The sequence below is a fragment of the Empidonax traillii genome, unplaced genomic scaffold (assembly GCF_003031625.1).
Source record: "Empidonax traillii isolate 1590-97213 ecotype Southwest subspecies unplaced genomic scaffold, ASM303162v1 scaffold65:size4453928, whole genome shotgun sequence".
Classification (NCBI taxonomy): Eukaryota; Metazoa; Chordata; class Aves; order Passeriformes; family Tyrannidae; genus Empidonax; species Empidonax traillii.
This window is the reverse complement of record NW_020955258.1, coordinates 1,558,154-1,585,458: the sequence shown is the minus strand read 5'-3', so window position 1 is coordinate 1,585,458 and position 27,305 is coordinate 1,558,154. Positions and strand designations below refer to the sequence as shown.

The 27,305-nt window shown below is 38.5% G+C and overlaps 1 protein-coding gene across 6 annotated transcripts in view; it reads right to left on the bottom strand.

The window, feature by feature from the left end:
- Positions 1-27,305, bottom strand: part of INO80D (INO80 complex subunit D) — a 45,928-nt gene that overhangs the window by 15,588 nt on the left and 3,035 nt on the right. For all 6 annotated transcript variants that reach the window (XM_027880181.1, XM_027880185.1, XM_027880180.1 and 3 more), the window contains 7 exons: positions 20,796-20,891; positions 20,442-20,688; positions 14,031-14,779; positions 10,814-10,922; positions 4,535-4,759; positions 2,416-2,525; positions 340-473 (listed from right to left, as the gene is read on the bottom strand). In XM_027880181.1, coding sequence (XP_027735982.1) covers positions 340-473; positions 2,416-2,525; positions 4,535-4,759; positions 10,814-10,922; positions 14,031-14,779; positions 20,442-20,659 — 1,545 coding nt within the window. In that variant the 5' untranslated portion in view covers positions 20,660-20,688; positions 20,796-20,891. The remainder of the gene's footprint in view (positions 1-339; positions 474-2,415; positions 2,526-4,534; positions 4,760-10,813; positions 10,923-14,030; positions 14,780-20,441; positions 20,689-20,795; positions 20,892-27,305) is intronic.

The window sequence follows — 27,305 nt, the reverse complement described above, 5'->3', positions numbered from 1 at the left end:
CCAAACAACATAAGAAAAAAACCCTGACAAACAAACAAACAAACAAAAAAAGGCAGTTTTACACCTAATTGAAGTGAGACAAGACACCTTGAAGGAGGGGTAAGACAGAAGCAGGTTTGTGAATTATCCTTAAGGTTTTTCTCTGGAAGATAGGAGGCATAAAAGGAGAGCACAGGGCATCAACTTAATTTCTGTATTCTCTCAACTTGAGATAACATGATATGAGCTCTTAAGTTCATAAACTTGCTAGTTGTCAAGGAAGAGCACATAGAAAGACTGGAGTTAAAATTCCTGATCATCCCAATACACAAATAAATACAGTTTTGCCTTTGTACTTACCATTTTTTTGGCATGTTCTTCACACAGAGGTGTCTGATGTGTAATGTCAAAAACTGGCACAGAGCACTGTTGACCATCTGCAAACTTGGCTGTGCAACTTGAGAAGAGCTGCTGAGAACGGTTCAATAAGATATCTGTGCATTTCTGCATCAGGAATAACACGAGACAATGATGGAGGAACGCCCTTTGATTTATCAATCTGATAAAGATCAGAGCCTTCAACTCTATCTGTCCATAGATGCTATTTTTTATGAGTACCTTAACTTTGCTATTCAAGTTCAAAGCTAGGTAAGCCTCAAACCCAACTTTTAAAGTGAAAAAGTTGCATTCATGCAGAATCCCTAATGATTTTATTATATACTGAGATAGTTTTATAAAAGCAGCCATTTCACTAATGAGTTCTTAGCAAAAAGAAGCCTTTTCCTGGAGTCTTAATCAATAGATCAATAGTAGCAGTTGGAACAGTGTAGTCAACAGGACTATTTCCTTACAGACTAATGACAATCCATACTGAAACATTAAAGAAAGAGTATTTCTTAATTCAATCTTTTAAGGTACATTCTTGGCATTTATCTTTAGAGCACAGAAAAAGAAGTTTCAAGATCCTTCCTGCTCCTCTGAAAAAAAGATGTGCAATCAGACAGAAAGGTCAAATAAATCCAAACGTAAGTTTGCTGAGATTTTCTTCAGAAAAACCCCTTGCAGGAGTGAAAATGTTTCTAGACTTACAGCAAAATCAAACAGATAGCTCACTGTGCTTTTTTTTTCAAACAACATTAGAAGCACTCCTTCCATCTTGAACAGTTCTCAGACTTCAACATCACTATATATGTTCTTAAAATGTTAAAACACAAACCCAAAAAAACCAAAAAAAAGGACAAAGAAAATGAAAAACTTGCAGAACAGTCCAGATAACAGACTTGGACAGATGGATCAGAACCAAGAGCGTGTTCATTTTAGGAGAAACTGTTTCCACTGAGAAGAAAATGCAGAGAGAAAAAAATGGCATAAATTCAAAATCACTACCCTTGACTTCTCTGCTTTACACACATCAGTAAGCAAGATGACTTAAACAAAAAAATCAAACCATTCGAATCATGAGGCAAATCCCAAAGACAACTGCACACCATGGTGCTCTCTCATACAGAGATTTTGAACTGCTCTGCTGACCACTTTTAAGGGGCCTGAAAAAAGTCAACCAAGATAAACAAGGCATCAGCAAAACAAAAAGATTGAAAAGGTGCTGCAGTCTGATGGTAATTGGAACAGATCAGCACTAGTCACTTAAAATACCAAAACCAAAAGCTTCAACAAAAGAAGTCACTCCAAAAAAAGCACCAATAATTCTTCAGATAAAGCAAAAAAGACAAAGTCTGAAGAATTTTTAAGTATTACAGGTCATAAGTCTGCCTGTTTATAGTCTTCAGAACCAAATCTCACTTATAATGTGCTTTCTTCTTTCTGTGATCTTTATCCATAGACTCTTAACATCCTTTTCAAGCTTTGCTTGAAATTCCAAGCACTGGGAATCCTTCCTCATCTAGACTATGAGGTTGGTTCTGTGACCCCTTCTGAGGTTCTGTGACCCCTTCTATTCTGCTGCTTTGAACAATGCAAAGATTGATTTCCATCTTTCCAGTCAGTGTAAGCCATCTTTTTATACTATGTATAAAACTCTGTTCCAATAACACCATCATAGGAAGACAGTCTATTGGAACCTACCAAGAACTGCATGAAAACCAAGAATCTGAAAGCCACGTGGTTTGTACCAAGTCATCGTGAAAGATGATCATTTTTGTACAAGTTTCTTGCATCTACCAAACACAGCTTACAGAGTAAAATGATGTTACTATAAAAGATATCAGTGGTAAACTACTTAACTTCACTGTCAACAGACCCAAATCACCCAGACCAAGTTAAAAGCAAAGTAGTTAGTGACACGCTAACAAATAGGTATTTCTTTGTGAAAACTTATCTGTCAATGCAAAAGTCTAACAAACAAACAAACAAACAAAAAAGCCCTAAAACAGAACTTCCACGCCTGAACACAATTCCCCAGAAGATTTAAGAGGATACGCTGAAAACAGTGCCTGGTGAATGGAAGGGCCTTGTTAGTGCACTGCTCTCCCTTCAAAGTCCCACTACACGTTGTTGGTTCTGCATCTCTCTGCCTCACTTGGCTTGTGCTGAAAAGAAAACATAAAAGAGTTTAGAGACAAAGCCCTGGTCTTGGGTGGTTACTTAACACAATTACTGAGCTGAACGTGGCACAGTAGGATGAAAAATTATAACACACGTGTGTGTGTCATGATCCAGATGGGGTGCACGCTACTACCGGACTCTACACAGGGACACAGAATAGATGTCAATGACAGGTGAAGGTGTGACTGCAGTAACAGGATTCTGGTTTACTTCACAGGGTCTTAATTGTAATGAGAGGTGCTGTGTGCTGCTACCATGTAAATATTACAACACCCTGCAACAGAGCCAAGGGCAACAGTAGTTGAGTGTCAACACAGGTGACTCTCAAAACGAGGTCAATCTTAAGAATACAATGCATCGGGTATGCCTACACGGGCAGTCAAGTGCACTTCCAAGCCTGTTCATAAATCAAAACATGCCGAGCATCCCCAGAGCTTACATGCAAGCATGTGCTCAGACAAACTTAGACTGAGCTCTGGAGTGGCAGAGCCTGAGCGTGCTCAACATGGATAAAAGCTCTCCTTCATCAACGTGCTACAGCCCAATCCACCAGCAGGTGCCCAGAGCTGGGCACTCCCTCAGCACAGCCTCTATGTTTTGAGCCTGAGCTGCAAGCAGGCGACCAGGCAGCAGTGTGGACGAGCACCGCAAGCATTATGCAGCTCGCTCGGTGTTAGCCTGCACTCGAGGCATGTGTCACCTTCAGTGGAAAGCTGGCGATTCCAGGGCTGGCTTTCACCTCTGTACACGTTGTTTTCTAGGTTGACAAAAAGCTGTCTGTAGCCTGACTGTTTTCCTTCGGCCAGTTCTGTCATCAACTGCACTTTGACTGAGCAAAGTTTTAGTTAGCAGTATCATTCCTGAGAAAAATTTCATAACTGAAAAGACTCTGTGGTTACTTAAATCAACCAGAGCAGTGATGACAGGCACACCTGGTCTACCCAAAACAACAATTTTTTTTTTGCATAATAAAAGGCAAAAATAATGGGGGAAAAACCAGCAAGATCTTGTCAGCTCTGGCAAAGTTTTGCTGTAGTTTAAGTTTGGAAAAATTTCCACAACTTTGTAAACTAGTAATGGACTTCTACATTACATCTCTGAGCAGCTCTTCAGCACCACTTCACCTCCCCAATAATAAACCCTCCAACTGTCATGAACCACAGCCCGTTGTCCAGGAACAAAAGCATCCCATTAACCAAAATATACTCTCAGTAACTTGCTCCAGCCTGCATCTCATATTTTACCCACTACAGCCCACAGTCACACATCCTGTAAAGCTGAACTGCAACAGCAAAAGGATGCTGCTGATACCCCAGACATAACACCAGGGTTCAGACTTAGTCTGTTCCTGCACAAATATGAATCAACCAACTCTCCATATGCTGAGAGCTGGAGGGATGTTGACATTATCTAGAAAGAATTCCCACAGAAGGTAACCTTCAGAGTTGTTAGAAGATATTTATTTTGTTGCCAAGTTTCATTTAATGTTAGATTGAGTTAAATCTAACAAAAAGCATAACTTTAAATTTGATTTGCTGGGAAGATAATTAAGAGGAGGTACAGACTTTTCAAAAAAAGCTGTCTGAAAAACAAAATCTGAATTGAAGCAGTGAACTACAGACCACACTGCACACCTTCTAAAGAACTGGGCACAGTAAAGTACCAGGTATTTGAAGGAAGCCAAAATACATAGATTAATTAGTAAGAATAAATTTTAGCAGGTCACTAATTTCTTTTGTGACATTTAAGAAATTAGGCCCAGATACTGCCGGACAATCAATCCATATTTAAAACATAACGCTGGAGAAGGCCTGTCTTCATGGAAAACTCTGTATGCCATGTTTATTTTACTCCACTGACAGGCATTCACGTGTCATGGTTTTTTCTGCCTTGTGCACAACTACCTGTTTCAGCATTTCAGCTGCTGGATGCTCAGCCCACCTCCACCCTGTCCCAACCCCACGTTCTTTGCAGTCACAGGGGAGGGTCTAACCTGGTACAAGCACATGTAGCTCTTCGGAGCTCTTGTATGAGCTGCCCAGCACGCTCCGGCTCTCTGCTGGCCGCCTGCAGCAAGGCTTTCCGGAGCGTATGCCGGCATTTCTTCTGACGGGATTCTGCCCGCTCCAGGCGGCAGAGGTGCTTGTATTTCTGCTGAAAGTAAGTGCAAAGTCTGGTCACCCTGGAACTCCTGTCATCTGCATTGTCATCATCGGACCTGAAGGAAGGAAAATAAACACAAATGGGCTTTAAGTTACTTCTTTTTTGATGCAGAAGCTATTTTGTCACTTTAACAGAATTGTTAAGTTGGCACCCATCTTCCAGCCACACAAACATCCAAAGGCTGAAATCAGGCAGGAATGTTTGAGAAATAGTAAGAGCAGGATCCCTTTTAAATTCTAAAGGTACTTGCCCTTCTTAGTATGTCATTATTAGAGATTACATCAATTTATCATCAAGTCTGACACATTTAAATGTCTAGAGCCTGCTGTTAAAAAAAATCTATACTGTTAACCTTTATTTACTGTAAATGTCTTGGCAAATGAGACAAACGCTTAAATCAAAGTGGAATTAATGGAGAGGACAAGGGTGGGGAACTGTGTAGTGGAAATTTATTGAAGAAAGGTCATGCTGGAGAAGATGGTCAAATTCTAACAAGTACCAAAACTGCTGACTTTTTCCAATTCCTTTTACTCTGCCAGGCGGTGTATTCCTTTCTAAACCAAATTACACACTAACATGGCTAACAGCTGATATTGATTTCTCCTTGCTGCAGAGTTAAAGTTGAGTTACAGTAAGTAGTAGAGAAGAAATTCACATTTAACTCCAAAGGTGGCAAGGGAAAAATCAGACCAGGGCTAAGCAATGACCAGATGAAGGACTAATCCAATTCTTCGTTTGCTTTGAAAAGCTGCCTCCCATTTATCTTGGCCTTCTGAACATCCAGGCACATATCAACAAGACCATCAAACCATGTCAACACATTCAGTTAAATGAAGTAAAAGTCATGAAACAGAAAATCATCACTGGATGCTAAAACAGCAAGGTCCATGAAGTTTCTCAGAAGTCCTCCACGACAAGCTCTAGTTTGTAGAATGAGTTTTTGGTTCGCGGAGCAACAAAGTGCATGTGCTGAATCTAAGCAAAGTAGACTTTGTTCAGTTTTTCCTTCAAGTTTTTCCTATAGAAAAGAGAGACTTTTTGCAAACTTTCCTATCAGTAACACAAAGGAAGGATGGGGGAAAGTAGAGAAATCCAAGCAAATGAAGCAAATCAAAAGCTCACAAGGTTCAGACTGCAGAGCTTGGCAAGACTGAAGGAGCTGACACCCAAACCTGCGCACAGCAAAGCAGACCAGAACTAGCTGAAATGGGAGAGATGTGAAATACCAGCCACGATATTTAATAAATACAGTAAGAGCCAGAAATGCAGTCAGCAGACCTGTCCCTGAAAAGCCATATGACGAGGACCTACTTTCCTCTCTGGAAACTCTAACTCTATTTATATGCAGGCCAAATTTAAGAGACTGCAACCATCTCCACTACAACTGTCTGCAAACACTCTGCAGCAGCAAACAGTGCCTTGACACAAATGCATGTTTTTATCAAGTTTTATGTAAAGTAAACCATTCCATGTATTTTGTCTGTTAAAACAGGTTAAAGCTTATTTTCTAGAAGCGTAAATTACAAGTAATTAACCTATACAATTACATGCTTAGCAGCTAATACAACCTGTTAAAAATACTTAACATTTGTAATGTTTAAAATATTTTTACACTGAAAATTAAAAGAAAATACACTTTTAAGATCTCTTAGGAAAGAATGTTTACTGGGAAAAACTACCTGTTTAGAAAAAATTAACTGTGAGCTGTTTAATACAGATTTTCCTTCTTCCAATGTATTAATAAAAAACAGGAATACATGGATGGCATATATATTTATTGATAGGCTTAACACCTCTAGATATTTCATTACTGCTCTGGGCCAAGACTTTTAAACACAGTTGCAGATATACTGATTTAATTTTAAATATGGTTAAAAATTAGAAAATACTTTTTCCTTTAGGGGGGAAAAAAAGCGGAAAGAGTGTTTTTTTAATGTAAATTTCTATATATTTAAGACTTTTTACTTTCCTCACATTGAAAGAGTCAGGAAAAGTCACTGTACACTAAAATATTTTTGAACTGCAGTTTATGAGATCTTTATTAAAAAGTAGATGAAGAAAATATACCAAGGAAGTAGAAAGAAATCATGCCTGCAGTGGGCAAGGGCTTATTTTGAGCCAAATAGTTTCTAAAAACCTATTCAGAATTTTGTTTCCAGGCCAGCAAGATTAACCAAAATGGTCATATGTTCAGAGAAACCTAAAAATACCAAAGTAAAACCTATTTTTATTTTTTCAGTAGTCAAGTACTAAAAACAAAAGGTACTTTTATCACTGTCCTTTCATAAACAAGTTTAGCAACTTCTATTTAGTTTATTGTCTTAAGCTGCATATAGAGCTTCTGAAGTTCAACTTAACATGTGGCATTTAATTTTAAAGAAGATTTCTGAAAGTGCACGCAAGCCATTTGATAGTCCAAAATGCTTCTTCCCTTTCAGATTGTCATGTATGAACATCAGGGGAATTATTGCTGAGCATTCACGAAGAAAACAAAGACAGCACGAAGCAGCAGAAAGGAAGAGCAAAAGGGTAGCACGAGCAGTCAGGGACCACCAGGGAACAAGGAGAACATTCTCTCTATTCTGAGACACCCCAACAACAACAACTATACTTCAAATCCCTCCTTACAGAGAAGTTCTGAAGAACCTTCCCTTCTTTCTTTTAGTTATTCTAGCTAATGTGAGTTGTTAAATCCAACTTTGACAATACAGTACTGATATTTGCTCCTTTGAGTGGGGTGGTATGAGGAGGGACTCACACTGCTTTTTCAAACTTGCTACTTGCTACTTGAAACGCTTGCTTTATCTATATTTCAGTGTACAAACTGGAAAACCACTTTGTTATAACAAAGTCATTTGTTTTCCAGTACTTTCCAAGCTACCAAACCCAGAAATCAAATAATCTAGGGGAAAGCTTCACTAATCTGCAGCAGGGAACAGTTCCCTGCTCTCTCCAAACTGCTGCTCCCACAAGGGGAGCTGCTCTCCCATAAGGCTGCTTCCACCTCAGCAGCCTTTCTGCAAGCCACCCAGCCTGCACTGTGCTCACTACCAACTCCTGTGCTACTATTTGAACTCAAACATTTGTGCCTGCCTCAAAGCACTGCATCCCAGAATCCTAGGAGCACAGGAACACGATTTTTCAAAATTAAAGCCCAGAATAATAAAAGCAAACATTTGGCCTGCGTTTCCACAGGTGATTGCAGCAATATGAATTTTACAGATTAAAAGGCCAGAAGGCAAGTGAACAAAAAAAACATATTACTGCTGTCGTGGTTTAACCCCATTCAGCAGCTACGTACCAGGCAGCTGCATCTTCACTCTCCCTGCTCCCACCAGTGGGATGGGGAGGGGAATCAGAATAAAAAAACATCTTGTGGCTTGAGCTAAGAACAGTTTAATAATGGAAACAAAGTAAAATATAGTGCTTCCATTTATTGTAATGGGGGAAAAAAAAAAGAAAATAGAAAGAAAACCCAAGAAAAACAAGTGATGTCCTATACAACTGCTCATCACCCACTGAATGATGCTCCGCCCACCCCTGAGCAGCGCTCAGCTCCTCCCAGACTATTCCCCCAGGTTATATACTGGTCACAATGTTTAATGGTATGGAGCATCCCTCTGGCCAGCTGAGGTCAGCTGGCCTAGTTGTGCTCCCTCACTGTACCTCTGCACTCCCTCTAGTGCACCTCCTCTCTGGCAAAACATGGCAAACCGAAGTGTCCTTGACTTAGGGTAAGCACTGCTTAGCAACAACCAAACCATCAGGGTGTTATCAATGTTATTCTCATACTGAACCCAAATCACTGCACTGCATCAGCTAATAAGACAAAAATGAGCTCTATCCCAGTCAACACCAGGACACTGTTAGGACATTAGCTTTAAACCAATCTGGTGAATTTCTGAGAGTTTAAGAGCAGCTGGAGTGTCACACAAGAAATTCAACTGAAAGTTAGAGGATTCCCCCCACAATCACATAAGCAGAAATACTGAGAACCAGCTGTCCGGGAAAGCAGAAATTAACCGTCCTCTTTCTTTCAATAGTCTGTTCTGAAAAGCATCCTCTCCACTGTCTTCCATGAAGTTGAATGGAAAAGGACAGAATGAAGTTTGCTGGTGGGACCATAAACAGAGAAAAAACAGCTTTCATTTTACTGTAAAAAACAGCAAATAAATCCCGTAACGTAAGGGATGTGATTTCAGAAAGTAAAAGTTTTAAGAAACAATCTCCATTGGTTTTCTGGTGAAATAAGTCTCCAAAATTCAGAGCTGTAACAAGTCACTGGCTAACTAAGTTAGAAGCCACGAGTCTGCACTGCCAGATTAGCATGACAGAGTTATTTTGACAAATCAAATCTCCCCAGACATAGTTTGAACTAATTCACCACCTTCAGCAGCAGGCAGACCACATTGCAGAAGTGTCAAAGTGAAACATTTCAGGTAATAAAACCTTTACAGAAGCTTGCAGAATAGGAATTAAAGTTTTAGAAGGCTTACATCAAGTGAATGTTTATCTATAATCCAAATCAGTAAAGTTGTTGAAGAGCTAATACTGGGCAGACTGATGGAAGTACAAAAGCAGCCAGTAGCATACAAAATTTTATCCATTATGATTAGTTAAGACAGCATTTAACTGAGGTGCACAAAATGCTAGAATGGAACAGCAAATGTCAAGACAAGGTACTATTTTTCTCCCAGTATGTGAAAAAATTAGGAAGAATCCAAAGGAAGTTAAGACTAATAGAAGACAAAACACACAGAGAATGACCTTTATAAGCTGACAAAAAAATAGGGATATATGGAAGAATCAAATCAAATGTCAGAGAGAGAAGAGTGCAAGGGAAGTTATTTAATAGATATATCTGCTGTGAAAAAATATGTATGATTTAAAATTCTGAAGTCTGTTCATGTTTTCCCAAAACAGTTTATTTAAAAGGTGTCTTTTAAGCTAAAACTGTTTGTGAAAGCTTACTCTCTGACTGCTGATGCCCTAAAAAACAATGGCCATTCATAATAAAAAAACCCATAACCTTTTTATTTTATAAAAGAAAAACCCACACACTGTTTAGCAGCTTTGATTCACTGAAGACTCTTACTATTTAGCATCCTGAGGTGTGTCCTGATGACAGAGATACAGCTTTGTTGTTCACTTTGAGGACAATCTTTAGAGAAGGCAAGAGTTCTACTAAGTTTCAGAATTTCCATGTAACAACAAAATAAGATTTCATTAACACCATTATTCTAAGTATTATATTTAAAAATTAAACAAATGGGAGAAAGTTGTAATATCAAAAAGTCCAGTTGCATAGTGGATGAGAATCATGTTATAGAAATGACAATCGGATTCTACTGAGCCCCCAATTTCTTTGGTAAAAACATTCTTTGTTACAATACTATGCTCAAAAACATTCTTTGTTACAATACTATGCTCAGGATGCTTTGTTTTAACTTTGCACCCTAAAATTTACATTAATAGACATATCATATCCTGCTGTAAGTTCAGATTCATGGCTTAGCAGTACATAGAGAACATCATAAGCCTTTCTGCACCAGCAGCTAATACCCGCTCTGCTTATCCCTTTGATCACATCACTTCCTTTCAATGCTCACAAGTATGGACAGAGGTCTATTTAACAACTACCACGGCATTTAACAAATACATTAAAACAATAACCTGCATAAATACTATAAGGATTAATGAGTGAAATGTAGCAAGTTTACTAACAAAGTTATTAACAAACAGTAGGAAAGACAAGAAACCGTACCAACTCCATTTGGTTATAATTCAAGACCTCCACTCAGCAAGGCACAAAAGTTCATTAATAAATTCCACTGAACTCAATTAAATTTAGACAAACAAGCTTAAATCCTTTCCTGATGCATCCTTCTGATAGCAGACTGCACAAAGGTCTCTAAGTTAGTTGAAAACTGGGACAGAAGGCAACAAGCTGTTTCATAGCTCTTACAAACAAATGAGTTCAAACAATCCTTTGTTTCAGCAAAGCACTTGAACAAGTGCTTAGGTTCCACTGACTCCACTTGAAGTGAAACTCACATTTACATGATTTATTCCATCAAGGCCAGCATGAATACTAAAGAATGATACTCACTCAGGTCTCTCATAGCCGAGGCTTTCTCGGATGGACCATGCAACCTGGTAAGGGGAGGTTTGCTCTGAATCCTCCAACTCTTCTCCACTGTCTTCAGACCAATCCAGCCCTAAGGGAATTGAAAACATAAAAGCTGGATGAAAAGAGTATCCACCTTATATAAGCTTCTGAGCAACCTGTGGCCCAAGAGGTGAATGTGTAGTATAGTTAAAAACATAATTATGTTTGATTAAGTTATCTAATATTCTCAATTACACAGGAAAAGTTACAGTAGCGGCTCCATTGCAATGTGCAAATAGCATGAACTGATTTTTGTCATAAGCAAGAGTTTGGTTTTTTTAAATCCTTACTGGCTTCTTTATTCATTAACAGTGGAAGAAAAATCACCAGCTTTTTTACCCACAGAAAAATATTAGTTTTCATAACCACATAAGCACATGGGAACTTTAGAGACAAGGTAAGGGAGAAGTCCCTGTCACAAAGAACTGACTACCTGGTAAATTTTAATACTATATGATCTAAATAGGCTAACATTTCTGTTTATATTCTGACCCTTCACTGTGCCATAACACAGAGAAGAATATGAAAATCACAAGACACAGCATCAGGGACAGAGATAGATACACAGCTACACAGGGTGTTCCTCTGCTCAGTTCCTGTCACTGCCAGACAAATGCACATATTAGCACGAAGAGAGAGCTAAAGGGAGAAGCACAAACACTCCTGCACTTTTACCAAGCAGCACGTTTTCATTTAATGATGATGCAGTCTAACCAACTTATTGTGTGCACCAGCAGCCTCAGTTAGTCAATCCACAGACAACTGTTGAACATGACAACCAGAAAGAGGCCAGTAAGTTCTCAGGCAGAACATTTTGTCTGGAACTTCCTCTTTCACAGTTTTTCCTACTCCCTCTCCCACATCCAGTGAAATTCTTGCCACTTTCTTGCAGCAGTTGGAATAAAATCCCATTGCTGCCTTTGCAAGCCAGCATTTTTTCTTTTTCGCTTTCTTCTGTGCTCCTTGAAAATGGAGCAGCAGTTGGGATAAGAGTTAAGGAGCATTTTATTTTTGTTAAAAATAAACTAAACAACTACATCTGAGATGATTCTGAAGTCAGATGCTTTGAATTTGGGAAATGCATCAGTACTTGGACACCTACTTTCACAATTAGAGACACACACACCTATGCTTGGAATACCATCATTAGGAGCATCTTCATCATACAGAAGCAACACTTTACTATGAACCACAAATATCAGAAACCAAATTTTTCAGGAACTTCGGCATCCTTTTATTAAGACGTGCATTTGAACAAAATTAGGATATATTGAGACATTTAATGAAATGTCAGAATTATACTTTCAAGGTAAGTGGTTCTCTTTCCTCTTGCCCCTTTCATAAAGGAATGAAAAAACAACTTAATCATCATTCGATTAAGATGTCCACAACTGACAACTATGTAACAAATTGTTTACCCAAAGTCTAAAAACAAAATCAGAAGTTGTGTTGTTTTGCTTCTAATGGGCACTGCAGAAATGAAGGAATAAAATCTAATCCAGATTCAGCTATACTGACACCAAAGACTGCAGTTACATTAATACCCAATCACACAGCTCTGGTGTAGGTACACATAAAACTGGCTTAATCTTTTGAAAGATTCTGTGCAGTCATCTCTAGTGCTACTCTATCATAAAAAAGAAATCCTGAAATTCTCTGAACTGGCATAACTAGTCTTAAATATTAAGATATAAAATGAATAAAAAACAAATATATTTTTCACTCTCACGTAACTTATATGTGAATTCTTTTACTTTGCCAAATATAAACTGTTCTAAGTGCATACACATACAGTTATGCATCTGCATAACTGTACATGTATAGGTCTAATTGGTTTTTTTACTACACCTTTTTTAGTAAAATGTATTCTCTTCACTACTTGAGAATGTAAAACATTAAATACAGAAAACATCTTTCTACAGTCTTTCAAACACAGGTCACTTTCTAAGCTATTGGGGTCTGTAACACTCAGAAAAGCCTCTGGAGTTGCCATTCCTCTAAAGACCTGCATTATATATAGGACCATCAAAGCTGTTTTCTGAAGAACAACACCCTTTGGAGACATGCGATGGTATGTTAATTATCTTCTGAACAAATAGTCAAGCTATCCCATGAGTGCCAAAGGGCAGATCTTAACAGCAAATTAAGGAAAGGTTAATTGAAATAGCAAAAATTACAGATGTTTCCAATTAAATAAGACACTATATGAAGAATGTCTAGATTTATTTGAAGTCTCTTTTTTAAAAAAACTGAAAATACTGTTCCTGCTCTAGTATTACACACTGACTCACATTTCCATTTCCCTTTTAGTATTTTACTTGTTAGAAAAGTAAAATCTAAAACTAAGCCAAAAAGTAACTTTGGTGGGTAAGGAAGACAAATAGGGCAGATAGGTGTGCCTAGGTATGTATTCACCCTCAGACAAATAAATGACAAGGTCAGTTGACTTTTCAAAGCCTTATAGAGCACCACTACCATACCAGCAAGTTGGTTACACTTTCACAAGCAGCAATTATGGTTTCTTGATAATAATTAAGGGTAAGACTACTCCTGGACTGGTATGTGGACAAGATTCCACCCTCCAATTACCTTCTGCAACAGTGATGCTCTCCTGCAGTGGTCTTTCTTTTGTTCGTCCACTTTCTATAAACTAACAGGCCCAGTCAAGAAAAATTATCTTGTGCTATAATTTTCCAGTCAAGTCAGCTGGAAATTTGGATCTGCCGAGAACGACGGGTCGAATCTCCAAACTTTTACTTGCATTCATTTTGTAATGTGCACTTGTCAGACATCTAATATTTAATCTAACTTTGTCCACTCATGTCGGTACAGCTAGTGTCACCTTTACTACTTGAGTTGTAAATCTTCTATATGATGTCTCTATCATCCAAGCAATGTTTTCTACATCTCAATTTCACTTCTCAAATGGTTAACAGAACATTAAGAATAAAAACCAACCAAAATGCCATAAACCATTTATGATGGATGCAGGCATTCCCTTCATAGAGAACAGGGCTAAAGAAAATGTCACTAGATTACCTAGCTCAAGATTATTCTGTAAGGGCTGCACACAAATGCAGGACAGGGCTAGAAGACCTTCCCCTTTTTTGGTTTTAGGTTAAAAAATAAGGCTGCAGTGCATGTATTATCTGCTCACCTAAATGAGGAAACAGATCGGTGTCCAGCTGCTGTTTTCGAGTGCACAGTTTCACCAGTCTCTGTAGCCGGCTCATGCAGGACGAGTGCGGAGAGAAGGCTGTGGCTTTCATGAGGACCCGATCAGTCCTTGGTGGGTCTGTGACAGGAGCCCTGGCGGGTGGCAGGAGAGGCAGAGGTCTCTTGTTAGACAACTGCCGGGCTTGTGCTATAGTGTGTGTGGTGGGTGCCACTCCCTGCATTGGTAGGCTGGTGTTCAGAGGTTGAGGTGACTTGCAGACGATGCCCTGCGTTAGCCCTGTCGGCTTTAACGAAGCTGATGAAGGTGGCAGATGGGAGTGCTGCTGCTGCAGAGGCTGCTGCTGCAAAGGTGCAGGAATGGGGCTAAAGTGCTCTTGGCGAACTTTTAAAATCTCTGTCTCTCTCTGGCGCTGCCGGTTTTGAGCCAACTTGCTCTGCAACTTTTTCCTCACTGTTGCCCCTTTCTTTAGGTCATCATCCTCCTCGTTGAAAGCAAAGGGGTCTTCTAATTCTGCCTCCAGGTAGTGGAGAGGATGCCTTGCCCCTGGAGGGGAGAGGGACATCCCATCCAGTCCATTGGGCATCTTCAAGGCCAGGGTGGGCACTGTCAGACTGAAGGCCATAGCATCCATCTGATGCCTGACCTTCACTTCCTCTATGGGATCATTCTTTTTCTTCCTCTCCTTTTTCGGTATAAAGCCAAGTACCTGCAGGTGGCTGTTGCAGTACCTTTGAAAAATAAAAACAGTCAATTATTAACTAAACTCCTATAAGTAAAATATGAAGAAAAGTCATCACTTAAGGGAAACCCACACAAATATAAATCGAAACACAAGAGGTTTTGTAAGAAGTGTAGAGAACTGCTTTCAATAATACATGTAACTGTGGTGCTCCCAACATGTAACAGAAAACAAAAGGTTATATAAGTGACAATTTCTAATCTTAAGATATAAGTCTTCATTCATTATTCACAGGAGATTCACATATAATCCTTCAAAATCTTAACTCTCTAATAGGGTGAATACTCACAAAACAAAGTGAACAAAACAAATGGACTGTCTGATACATAAAACATTAAGAACTTGACCCATTAACTGATCATTTCAAAAGCTCCCAAGAAAAATTACATTAAAGACTACTTCCTTTCATTTGCCTGTTTGCTCAGTGGAAATAGTTAACATTTTCATTAATGCACACATTATTATTATGAATTCCACTGTAGTAGGGAGAGCAGTTTCTTATAAGGACAATCTCACTACATATCTGCTGCAAAGGGTCACTATTTGCAAATAAAAACCTAGTTATAAAAAGAAATTCTCTGCTGCTAGAAAATATTTACACAATGCCAAGAATATAAATATACATATATAATAATGGCCAGTCTTCGCGAACGAAGAACCGGGGAAGGTCTTTACACCTTCCAGCCTGCGCATTGGATTTTTTTAGGTGAGACACAGTGTGCGCGGAACTGAGCCCACCCTTTAATCCTGAGGTTCATCTGCCGGGGCCAAGCACGCTTGGACAGTGGCAGCGAGGTCCTCAGAACGTAGATGGATTGCCTTACAGGGCTAACGAGCTCCATCTGCCCAAGAATATGTATACATCCAATCCACAAACATGGATTTTAAGTTCTAATATGAAAAACTTTCAAAGCCATATTATTAAAAAAAGTTTTTGAGAATTTGTCATGAAAGTTTAAAAAAAAAATCACAATTTATGTCCACAGATAACATAATAAAAAGTAAAAAAATTAACCTTTGTCTGATTAAAACAAGCAGGTGATAGAAATGTAGGAATCATGATCTGATTCTTTTCCTGTTTCCCACAGGCAGGCACTCCTGCCTCTGTAGAATGCCACCAGCAATCAGAATTCTGCCCTTGCAGAATCCCATTTATAACCTGCAGCTTATTGATGGAAACAAAGATATAAGGAAAAAGTGATCCAAGTATTTATGAATAAGGAAATAGCCATGAAGGTATTCTTTAAAATCTGATCATTATAAACCTGAGAAAAGTAAGTTTTGTGGAACAAATAGGTTAAAATTAATTTATTCCCGGTATTTATGGAGGGAAAAAAAATGGCAGAAAAACCCAACCCAAACCTCACAAAAGGTTTAACACTTCAGCTTAGTGACTTTCAACCTGTTGGCCCATCTCTAAAGAAGCAATGTGTGAGCAGCTTCTAATGAGTCCTTAAAAGGTAAAAATGAGAAATCAAATTCATTTATGCTCTTTAATGATCTCCATATATACAGCCTCTTGAGGGATCCACACTCATAAGGATTCACAAATCAGAAAAGTCTGAAAAGTACTGCTACTTATTACTGTCTAAATAATTTCTTTATTATATTATGTTGTAAGTAATAAATAAAGCTAGATGAGGCAAGCTGAAAGCCAGCAATTTGTGGAGTCCTTATTAGAACACACTGGAATACTGTAAATTATTATTGAGAGATGCATTTCTAAAAATAAAATTATATAATGAAGGCTCAATAAAGCTTCCCTTAAAGTCAACAAGCTCTGCTTCCATGATTAAAGTTAAGCACTTGTTACATATTTTGTTTGAACAAGACTGGTATCAGTTACAACAGCACTTTTAGTATGACAGGAGAAAAAACAATAAACAGACAAAACAAACACAAGGGAATTCTTTTCCCTCTTATGCCAATAAAAACAGTGTTTTGCTCAATGTGAATGCTTCCCTTATATTGTTCAGAACTTAAATATTGTCATCTTGTGCTTGTGCTGATGTGAGGAGGTAAAACTGGATAGTTTGTTTTCATTGTACAAACAAGACAAAAATAGAAAAGGTGAATAAAGCTATGAAAAGGTAATAAGCTTGCTAACATTCTCTGAGGTTTAGGCTGTTAAGGGCTTTGGCTTGTTCATTTAACTCCAATACAATAATTTTTATATGGCAGAGAATAAATCTTTGGCTCTTACAACTGACCATATTGCACCACTGAGAGCCAACTGTATCCTCTGGACACAAACCCATAGATGTCAGGCCACAACATACAGATCCCAGGCACTTGCAGACTCCAGAACACAACGACTTTGCTCTGTGCTTTAAGGCTCTATCAACTCCCTGTCTTCCAGCATAATTGACGCTGTAACATCTTGAACTAACAGGAGCGGGAAGAAGCCAGGAAGAGCACTTCAATTTCCTCGGGGTAAAGAAGACTACACACAAGCAGTTTTGGCCAGGCTAGGCATAGTATATGAACACCAACTCAACCCTGACCTTGTCAGGCTCTAGCCGGTCCCACGCAGAGCCAGGAGGGCACGCACACCCACTTCCCCATCCTTCAGTTTCCAGAGTGGTTTTTTAGTTGGCCCTGGACCAAACTGGCTCTGACTTTATCCAGTGCTGCATTAGTAGTTCATGCTCCATGGAAGTCAGATTACTGGGGAGACTAGAATAGCACCTGCAAGTAGCATCATAATGCTTTTCACATAGCTCTGAGCTTGAAACCCATTAGAGTCAAGCTGGCCCTACAAGAGTCAATTCTGATATGCCTGTCTTAGTGGCTGAGTTTGTCACTTCTATAACCTGAGAGTTATTCTCAGCTGACAGTATCACATTGAGTATCTAATACAGTTTTTTTCACCTTCCCTACTCAGTGCCAAACGCATTTATTGTGTGCAGGTAAGATCAAATGAATTCCACACATACAGTAAGACCGATGGGTTGATATCCATTAAAATTATCAAATCATTAAGCACACAAAATGTGATGGGATCTGAAGGCTTCAGCTGGACAGTTTCCCTCATCCACTGGGAGGACAAGAATTTAGACAGTGAGGTTTTCTACCTACAATTGCGTTCTGCTTCTCAGTACATCCCAGACTGGTATTGATTTCCATCACTTACTTAAGATCCAATAAACTGGGGAACAGCTTGCATATTAACAAAATATTTAAAGATTCTCTTGAAAGAGGAGATTTAAAATGGTGCTTAACACAACTAAATTGTAATAACCGTATATTTAAAAATCAAGTTGAACTTAATTATGTTTGTCTGTATTTGGTTAAGAGAGAATTAGGAGATGTATTCAGAGAAAATACAGATACAAAACCTATGTCTGTATCATCTCATACATATATTCTTTAAAAAAACAAGACAGTGAAAAGAGAAACTGGACTTCAAATAAGGCAATGAAGTCACACACTATTAATGGATCTAATTTGTAGAACTTTAATGGTTAATAGGAAATCTAATAATATGATACCATATTAAACATATTTGTGGCTGGTAGCATCTCATTTATCAGGGTTAAGTGATAATTCTTTTTAATTATCTGTGGACAGACTATGAAGCTTTTGGCATATAATGCGTGCATCTTCCTAACTTTTTTTTTTATAATCTTTAAAAGTATAAAAAGAAGATAGCTGTCAGAGCATCATACAGCCTGCTTCTGATCATGTACGGTTACATGTGTAAAATTGTGAAAAAATGACCATCTGACAGTAATTTTGTGCACAAAAAATTAGAAGCTATGAGTGAAGAACTCAGTCACAGCAAACATCTTTATATTGAACGGAGTGTGAAGAAAGTCTCCTAAGAAACAGATACAGGTTTGCCTGCCAAAAAAAAAAAAGTTCAGAACAGCCACGGTCTTATCACTAGCATTCATTAAATTTTATTGTTAAAACTAAACTCTGCCCTGAGAAGCAGTCTTTTAAAATATTCTTTCAAACTATCACATCCTCTCATTTGAAATTAAAAGTTTATTTTCTCCTTCAGACACCTGCTGTCCTCTTCAAGTACTGTAATGTGACACTCGACATGCAATTGAATTATTCTAATATAACATACACCAGATGTCATGACCACACTTCACTTTAACTTGAGAAAAATCAAAAAGAACAAAGTGTGAACTCAATTCAAGGTGTAAAGAAAAATCTCAAATTCCATGGGAACATACGAGACCTAAAAATGTGTCATTAAGTACTATTACTTCTATTGTTTTTAAGTATGACCCCTGGTAAACAGCAACTCTGGCTCAGTCAGCTCTTGCATCTGAAATTACATCATACCATTTGTGCTGCCCATTTCCATGATCATTCCTGTGAGCTTATTTCCAAAGAGCCTCAATTGTACAGTAGCAAAGAAACACTCACCGACTGTCAAATTACAGCTTAAAGTTATTCATCTTGTGCCATTTGAGCATTTGCCCTACAGCTTTTGACAAACATTCATGTGTTTTTTTCTCACTTCATCAGTCTCCTCAACTGAAATGGCAGGTGAAGTGCAAGTTAATTTAGAGCACAGTCCAACTGTTGTTTCAGACAAGAGAGGGAGTTGTGAGCTGAGAAGGAAGTTATATGTAGGGCACAGTGGGAACACTGCTAATAATGCAAAAGGTTAGTGAATGGCAGCTAATAATGTGAAAGGTCAGTGAATAGTTGGTTTGATCTTTTTTGGCATATTTTGTTTATATTTTAGGTTTAGAAAGCATTTCTAGTAGAACAAGCCTCAGATAGTTAACATAGACATTAATTAAATACTGTGTTACTGGCAAACCCTGCAATGATAACTCCAAAAAAAATAGTCATATATAGCTGTCAGACAAGATTAGGCAAATTCTGCTATTTCAGCCCCAGCAGCACCAAAGAGAATGGTGTTCAGGAAGCCTTAAAGAGCAAGGAAGAATGTCCTTGTGGCTACAGTATGGGCTGCAATTCAGAAAATCTAGTTTGAATTCCAGCTCTCAACAACTTCAAGCACTATCTCTTGCAAGGCATTTAATACCTGGGCACCTTGGGCATCTTCATTTGGGCAAGGAAGGTGAGAGAAAGGTGGGAAGCAAAGAAGAAAGGGAGTGGACAGTACTTTCCCAGCTGGCTCATCTGTTATCAAGTAATATTTATTTTATTCCAGTAATACAACACTACAGATCAGTACCAAATCACAAACACTGAACTGTAATTCTGGATTTGTCTCTATGTGTCACTGTTCCCTGTTCCCAGAAGATATGCATTTTCAACTGTTTGTCCTGAAAAAGCAGATGGAAGTGTGCTTTTGGCACTGCTGTCTAAACAAGCAGGCCTTTTTTAGAGCATGTACTGTGAGTGACAAAGCAAATTAGTTAGAACGGCTGATATTGTGGTTTGATCCACAGTTTATGGTGAATTTGAGAAAAGCAATGAACTCTCCCATAAACTTCCTTGGGATTAAGTTACTGCCCCCCCTTCTGAGTTACTTGACTCTCGCAGAAAATAAAATAAAGTTTACTGGTCTTAAAACAAAATCCTCAAAGGAACATCCTGGAATACAATTCGCTCGAGCCAGTTCCACCCTCATCCTGAAACCAGGCAGCAACTTAAAAGAAAACTCGTGCCAACATCGCAGCCACTTCCCACTTTGCAGAGAGAGAACCACAACTCACCTACGGTCCTCAGATTTGGGGATGGGGTTGGTGCAGCGCTGGCTGTTATACTTGGCCACATATTCACATTGCTTGAAGGGGGCAGTCTTGTCCTCCAGAACGTGTCTGATACAGAAGGCGTAGCCGTTAAGTCGCCTCTGCTTGCACAGTTTGGGGCTATATGAGCACAAGGGCTTATTGTCAACCTCAGAGAAGTGTATGTGTTTGCCTTCATACATCACGTGACTCTATTCCTTGTGAACATCAGCTGAAAGAACCAAAACATTAAGACAAATCGCATAAGGAAAGAAGAAATGCATTCAGTTCTAGACTGCACGTTCCATTTTGGCAGGAAAGAAGGACCCAAAACAATACCTGATTTTAAATCTTCTGTACCATATCAATGTCAAGAGAGAGGCCCAAGGACACCACTATCCTGGAATGATGATGAACCAAGATGAAGCAGATTGTCTAAGGAAAATATCAAAAAGGTCAATGTCAGTCAGAGTAAAACACATATTACTAGTCCTCAGCAAGTAAGCAGGCAGATGTAGTCACCAAACCTGTGGTTCAACTAGCATCCAATAAGCCAAATCCGCTAGCCCAACAGTTTTCAATCAGTAGTCACAGATCTTTGGAAAACTGGAGGAAATTACTGGGGAAAAGAAAACTCTACTGCCACCACACTTAAACAAAACTTCACTCATCTACCAGAAAATGATTAGAAGCAACAAGTTGAAAAAGGTTAAGTGTCAGATTAGATCACTTGGCTTTCAGAAATCAAGTTGAAAAATTATTAACTCATTTGATTGCACATGTTTTACTTCAAGTATTTATACTTACAAAACCACCAGTGACTGTCTTTGCTCCACAAAATTATTTAATCAGTCAGTGCAACAAAGTCTTCTTTTTAAAAAAAGCTTTCTTTATCATATCTGATGATCACTCTCTAATTCTTGTAGCTGCTTACAGTTTCTGCAAGCATTAATATGCAGTCCTTCCTGAGGTCATCATGGTTCTTCAACGCTTGTCCTACCTCCCTGCACTTACTTTAGGGAAATGCAGGCATTAATATCAGAGGTAGTACTCCCATCAACACCAGGAGGGTAGAAACATCAATTCAACAAGAGGTTGGGGGTTTCCCCCCCTAAAATACACTTCAACAGTGCAAATCCATGCAATCATAAGGTACTTTTTCAGTTTATAACACCATGGAGGTCTTCAGTAATCATATTTTTTTAAAAAAAACAAACAAACAAAACACCCAAACCATCTCAAAGTAGCTCCAAATAAAATTAACATTACATATATTCTGTAATGCGGTGTATTCAGTACTCAGTTCAGTTTCATATGTGTTATACACCAAGGAAAGGAGTGTTCCTAGAGGGGATATTCAGGAAATACATAATAAATTAGAGGCATGTGACAAATGTACAGAATGAACATCAAATGTACATCAGTGAACTCACTTGTTCCCAAGGCCCAAAATGGCAAGAACATGATTGCAAGGAGGAAGCCTACACAGACTTTGTAAGAAAGATGCACTTTCCCCTTGTAAAGGTACAAGCCTTCACTTTCTGCTGTATAAAAGTGCCTTGAGGAAATGACAAGCACAATGGCTCTGGGGGATCTAGAAAAGCAACTTTAAGTCACTAGGGCAAAACAAAACACCCTATCACACATCTAAGAGTAAACTGCATAAAATTGGCCTCTCATAGAATCACAGAATTAACTGGGTTGGAAGAGACCTCCGAGATCATCAAGTCCAACCCTTTCATTAGCTTGTATCTAGCTGTAGAAGCAGACAGACACTTTAAGATTTAGAAACATGCTTAAAATTCTTAGAAGAGCTGTATACATACATGCAGCATACACAGCATAAAGAATGGAGACATGGGCTACAAAATTTAACTACCATAATTGACCTGATTAATCATTTGAGACAATAATAAGGATAACTTTTTATTTCCTCTTGAAACACATTTTCCCTTTCCACGCACACTTGCAAGCATGCACCCCAGCAGCAGGGGCCTTGCACTTTGTTTACACCAGGTAGCCACAAAACAAGCACAGACATCTAGTCCAGTCCCAACTACCTTTCCCAGCTTTTCTCAATGCATGGAAGCACATACTATACATATTTGAAACCGATCATTGGAATATGCCTTTCCACAACACATCAGTCTTAAGAACAAGAAAGCTCAGTGTTGACTATGCCCTTCAAAATACAGAATGGGAAAAGGGAACTCTCTCTTCTTTAGCATGTTAAAGACCAAATAATCCTTTCAGACACCTGTGCTCAGGCAGATACTGACATACACTTCAGTATTATTCAGCAACGCCATGAATGAAAAACATAAATCCTATGGGGACATGACCCATACAGGAGTTGTGGTCTGGGTCTGGATCCTGTATGATTGACACAGACCCCTTCATTACTATGGCAGCCAAAGTTATCAAATGAATCTTAACTAATTGCATCTCACACACGCAACAATGCTGACAGAAAGCCTTTTGCTCTGGAGTTTGCTTCTCTCAATATTTAACCAAAGCTTGTATTTGGTGGCATACTGGACAGGATGTAAAACTTGAAAGACCAAGTGCATCTTGCAGCTGGGGTGACTCACATGGTGCTCTCTATTTCTTTCTGGTTTACTTAGAACCTTCTTTCAAGCTACTACTATCATGCTCTGCAGTGTTTCTGACAGATCAATGACCTTCTCTCTTTCGTATAACCCAGCAATATTTCTTTTCTGAAGGTTATCAAGCACCAGACCAAAGGAAAAAAGTTCCTCAGGATGGTTACATAGTAAACAGCAAGAAATGCATAGCTTGTGTGCCTCTGTTAAGCTTCTGTAAAGAAACTGCTCCACAGTTCCCAGCCACTATAATCCTAGATTTATTCTTGTGGCTGCAGTCTTATTTTTGGATTTAACTCATAATTAAGTCTTATTTTTGTATTTAACTTGACTGTGTCAGGGCAGGCATGGTATTTCACTTCTTACTTGTCTGAAAGATGCAGGGCACAACTGCAATGCCATATAAAATGTTCTAGCAAAAATACTGAGAATAATCCCCAGGGAAACCAATGACCATGAACATAAATTTTTGGGTCTACATATACACTAAGAGAAGCTCATGCAAATATAACCATGTTAAAAATCCTGATAGGAAACAACTAGTGCAACTATGGTGCAATGAAAGCTAATACACCTAGAAGCCAATGTTACATTAAAAAGAATCCACAGCAACTTTCCCAAACTTGCAATTATATCTTTATTGGTAGGTCCCTTCAAAGACTCCCCAAAAGACATGTCACTATGCGGATACACTGCCAGGATCAGAGTCTGAAGTTTTACTTAATCTAAAAAGAGCTTTTTCTTTTTACTTCCATAGCATACCATATAAGTGTGTGTATATGTATATATAAGCACACACATATATAAAAATAACGAAGACATTTAAGTCTATTCAAAAGCACACACATATATAAAAATAACAAAGACATTTAAGTCTATTCATTCTGATTTAATCCGATGCAGTGTTTTATTTTTAACAATATACAGGAGTTCTTAACAGAGCTTTTTGCTGCTACATAAAAAGTAGCATGAACGTAGAATACGCACATGTCACTTAACTGAAGAGAACTGAAACTACACTTAGCTAAATAGTGGGTGGGGGAGAAATTATTTTTGTCCCACAGGATTCAGTAAGAGATGACGGAAACATGGACTTCCCCTGGAAAAATCAAATGCTTAGGCAGCTGTACTTTACTGTAAAAATATCAGGATACAAAACTTTCCGGGAGCTGTTTTGGGATCTGCACTTATACTCTACACCAAAGCTGTAGAAAGGTTCAACAGAAACATAAGTTATGCCCGCATGTGCTCAAACTAGCTTTAGCCACAGCTCATGAATGAGAAACCAGAGGCTGCTTCTTGAGGAACCAACTGCTTCTAAATAAAAGATTCTGAGCTAGAGGCAACAGGGCAAAGAACAGAAGAGAATCCAAAATTGTGCGCCCTTGCCAAATGATGACTGAGATTTAAAAAACCATGGTAGGAAATAAGGTGAATATAAAATGGTCATATACCATAGCACACAATATTAGAACTAGGGCTGCTTGATGAAGTTAACTCAAGAAATTGACTCAAAACATATTAAAGTAAACTGATGGAACTTGGTGTCAGAGGGGGTTACGGAAGCAGACAGCACCATCAGGTTCAAAAAGACAATAGGAAAGTTCATAGACAATGGGGACATAAGCAATGTACCTGCTAGCATGATCAATTTAACAAATATGGATGGCAGAGGAGTAAGAGAAGGAAACATTAAAAAGTGGCTGGGCTTTCATGCTCTTCCTAAACAGCATCACTTATTCCTACTGCCCAAGAGAGAACATTAGGTTGGATTCATCCCAGTCTGATCCAGCGGGGTATTTCTCATGTTCTTACGAGGTTACCACTAACACTTGTCACTTCAGAACACATTAATTTCTCCCCTTCTCCTATTTTTTATTCTTGAGCAGCTGACTGGAAGAAAATCTGCTCCCTCTGGCTAAAGTCCTATCTGGGCATGTGAATAGTAACAAACTTAGCACCCCCAGCAAGGACAGGCAGGACACAGAGCAAGGCCACACTCTGAGACATCAGCACTTAGAGCCAAGCTACTTGTCCTGCTGAGTGCAGCCACTGGTGGTCCATAAGACAACAGAGATGATTTGAAAAATGACTATAAAAAGAGAAATTAAAGACTTCAATATACACAGGTACACACCTGTGCAACTGCCAATACCTGCTATCACACACTGAAAGAAGCCAGCTCTCAACTGCTTTTAGTACCGGCAAGTAGGCATAATCAGCTTCCTCACAGTGCACATCAGCTCCAAGACAACAAAGTTGTAGCTCTGTACTCTACATACCCTTTTCCAAAACAGTTAAACAGTCCTTCAGAGAGCCTAGGAAACACTGTAGCAGAAAACTCTGAGGGGCAATCTTTGCTATACCATACCTGAGTACCAGTGTTATGTCATACAGAAGTCTGGTACCTGACATCATCTGTAGTCTACACAGAAGTTAATGGCTTAGTCACTACGAGAAAGCCCAAAGCATTATAGCCTCAAAACTCTAATCAGTCATTTTAAGCAAATGCTGCAATGAAAATATTAGAATATTTTAAATCATGTGGGTTGATACATTCTTAAACATATGCTCAGAACTTGACATTCAATGTACGTAAGACCCGTTTAGGCAATGGAATCCCCAAATGCATTGTAAATTGCAAGGCAATTATATGCTGGTGGTTAAAAGATGCATAATTAAGAGGACTGAGCTCAGAGCTTCACACACTGCGTCCAAACAAAAGGCACAACTACAGAGGTCTTAACTGTGTTGTTTTGTTTTTGCTAATATTAGCACAAATTTCATGTTAAATTTCTTAGTGTGTTCATGACATCTCATAGACAAGGTACAATCCTCTGCATAAGCTTCCAAAACCAGTAACCTGGGGCCAGAAGTGCAATGTGGATCTATAAGAACCTCAGCTTTTCCACAAACACAAATAGCATAAATAGTAGTTTTGTCAGTTCCTAAACTTGATTAAGAAAGGACAATTACTGGCATTGCCCCTGTCTGACCCTTTTGCTGAGACTAAGAAAATACACGGAGTGTAAGATGTTTGGCCACATGGAATCCACTCGGAGATGAACAGAGAACATAAAATTCATGATAAAAAGACATGCATTTAAAGTTTATAGCCAAACTTTTCCAATCAGTATTAATAAAAACTACATTTCTAAGAAGAAAACAGAAACATTAATTTTTTTCTGTTTCATAGCAACTAATACCTCTCTTTGAAGCGCTTTGTTCTGCACCACATCTAATTGTGATCAACATCAACACTACAAAGCTGTAACTTCTGTCCCTGTTCTGTGATCTAACCATAACTTTGGCTTAGTTGTAGTCTTTTAACAGCTCAGTTCTCAACGTCGCTCAATTACCAAACCAAGACTCCTGTAATTCTGGAAATAAGAGTCATTTTGTCAATAAAAGCATTCATATTGAGACAGAGAACACTGGGAAGCAACCAAAGCCAACTACAAGAGTTCACGTACAGAACACTTTTATTAACTACAGTACAATCCTTACTCAAGAAGATCTCTGAAGTGCAGGTATTGCAACATGCATGCAAGTAACCTGACAGATCAAGGCACTCAACATGTTAAGATCTTACTAGATATTTTTAGTTACCACCTGGAATTATATTTTGGACTACTTTGTTCATATGTTAAGATCTACCTAGGAAGATAGAAGCAACATTGCCCTCATTCTGCCTTTTTAGAAAGCTTATTATTTCAACTCTAGAAAAAAGCAGTTTATATTGCAGATATGCTAAGAGAAAAGCAGTAGAGTATTTCAGGCAACACTGGTAATACAGAATATGTTCCAGAATATAATGTAGTAAATACAGAATTAAAGTATTATTCATAATAGTAGAGAACTTAAGAGACTTGTACCTTGTTCGAAGCAACAGCAGAAAACATAACTAAGAGGTAGGAAAGTAACTTATTTTGTTACCAAACTGACCAGGTACTTCTTTTTGTTTTCCTACAACAAATGAACTTAAGCAGGGATTTTCATTTCAGCTGATTCACTCATGTGATAAATAGTATCTTATAGAAAACTTGACAAAGACATCCCAAAGCCTAAAACCAAATATTTAAGACTCCGGGAATTTTAGAAACTTCAAAGGATTTCTAGTAGGAAGATTGGTAACTATTGCCAAGAGCACATTCCTATAGGTTTCAAAAAATTTTCTAAACATTCGTATGCCTGATCTAAGGTTCAAGACAGGCTTCATATCTTGAAAGTCTTTTGAACAAGGACT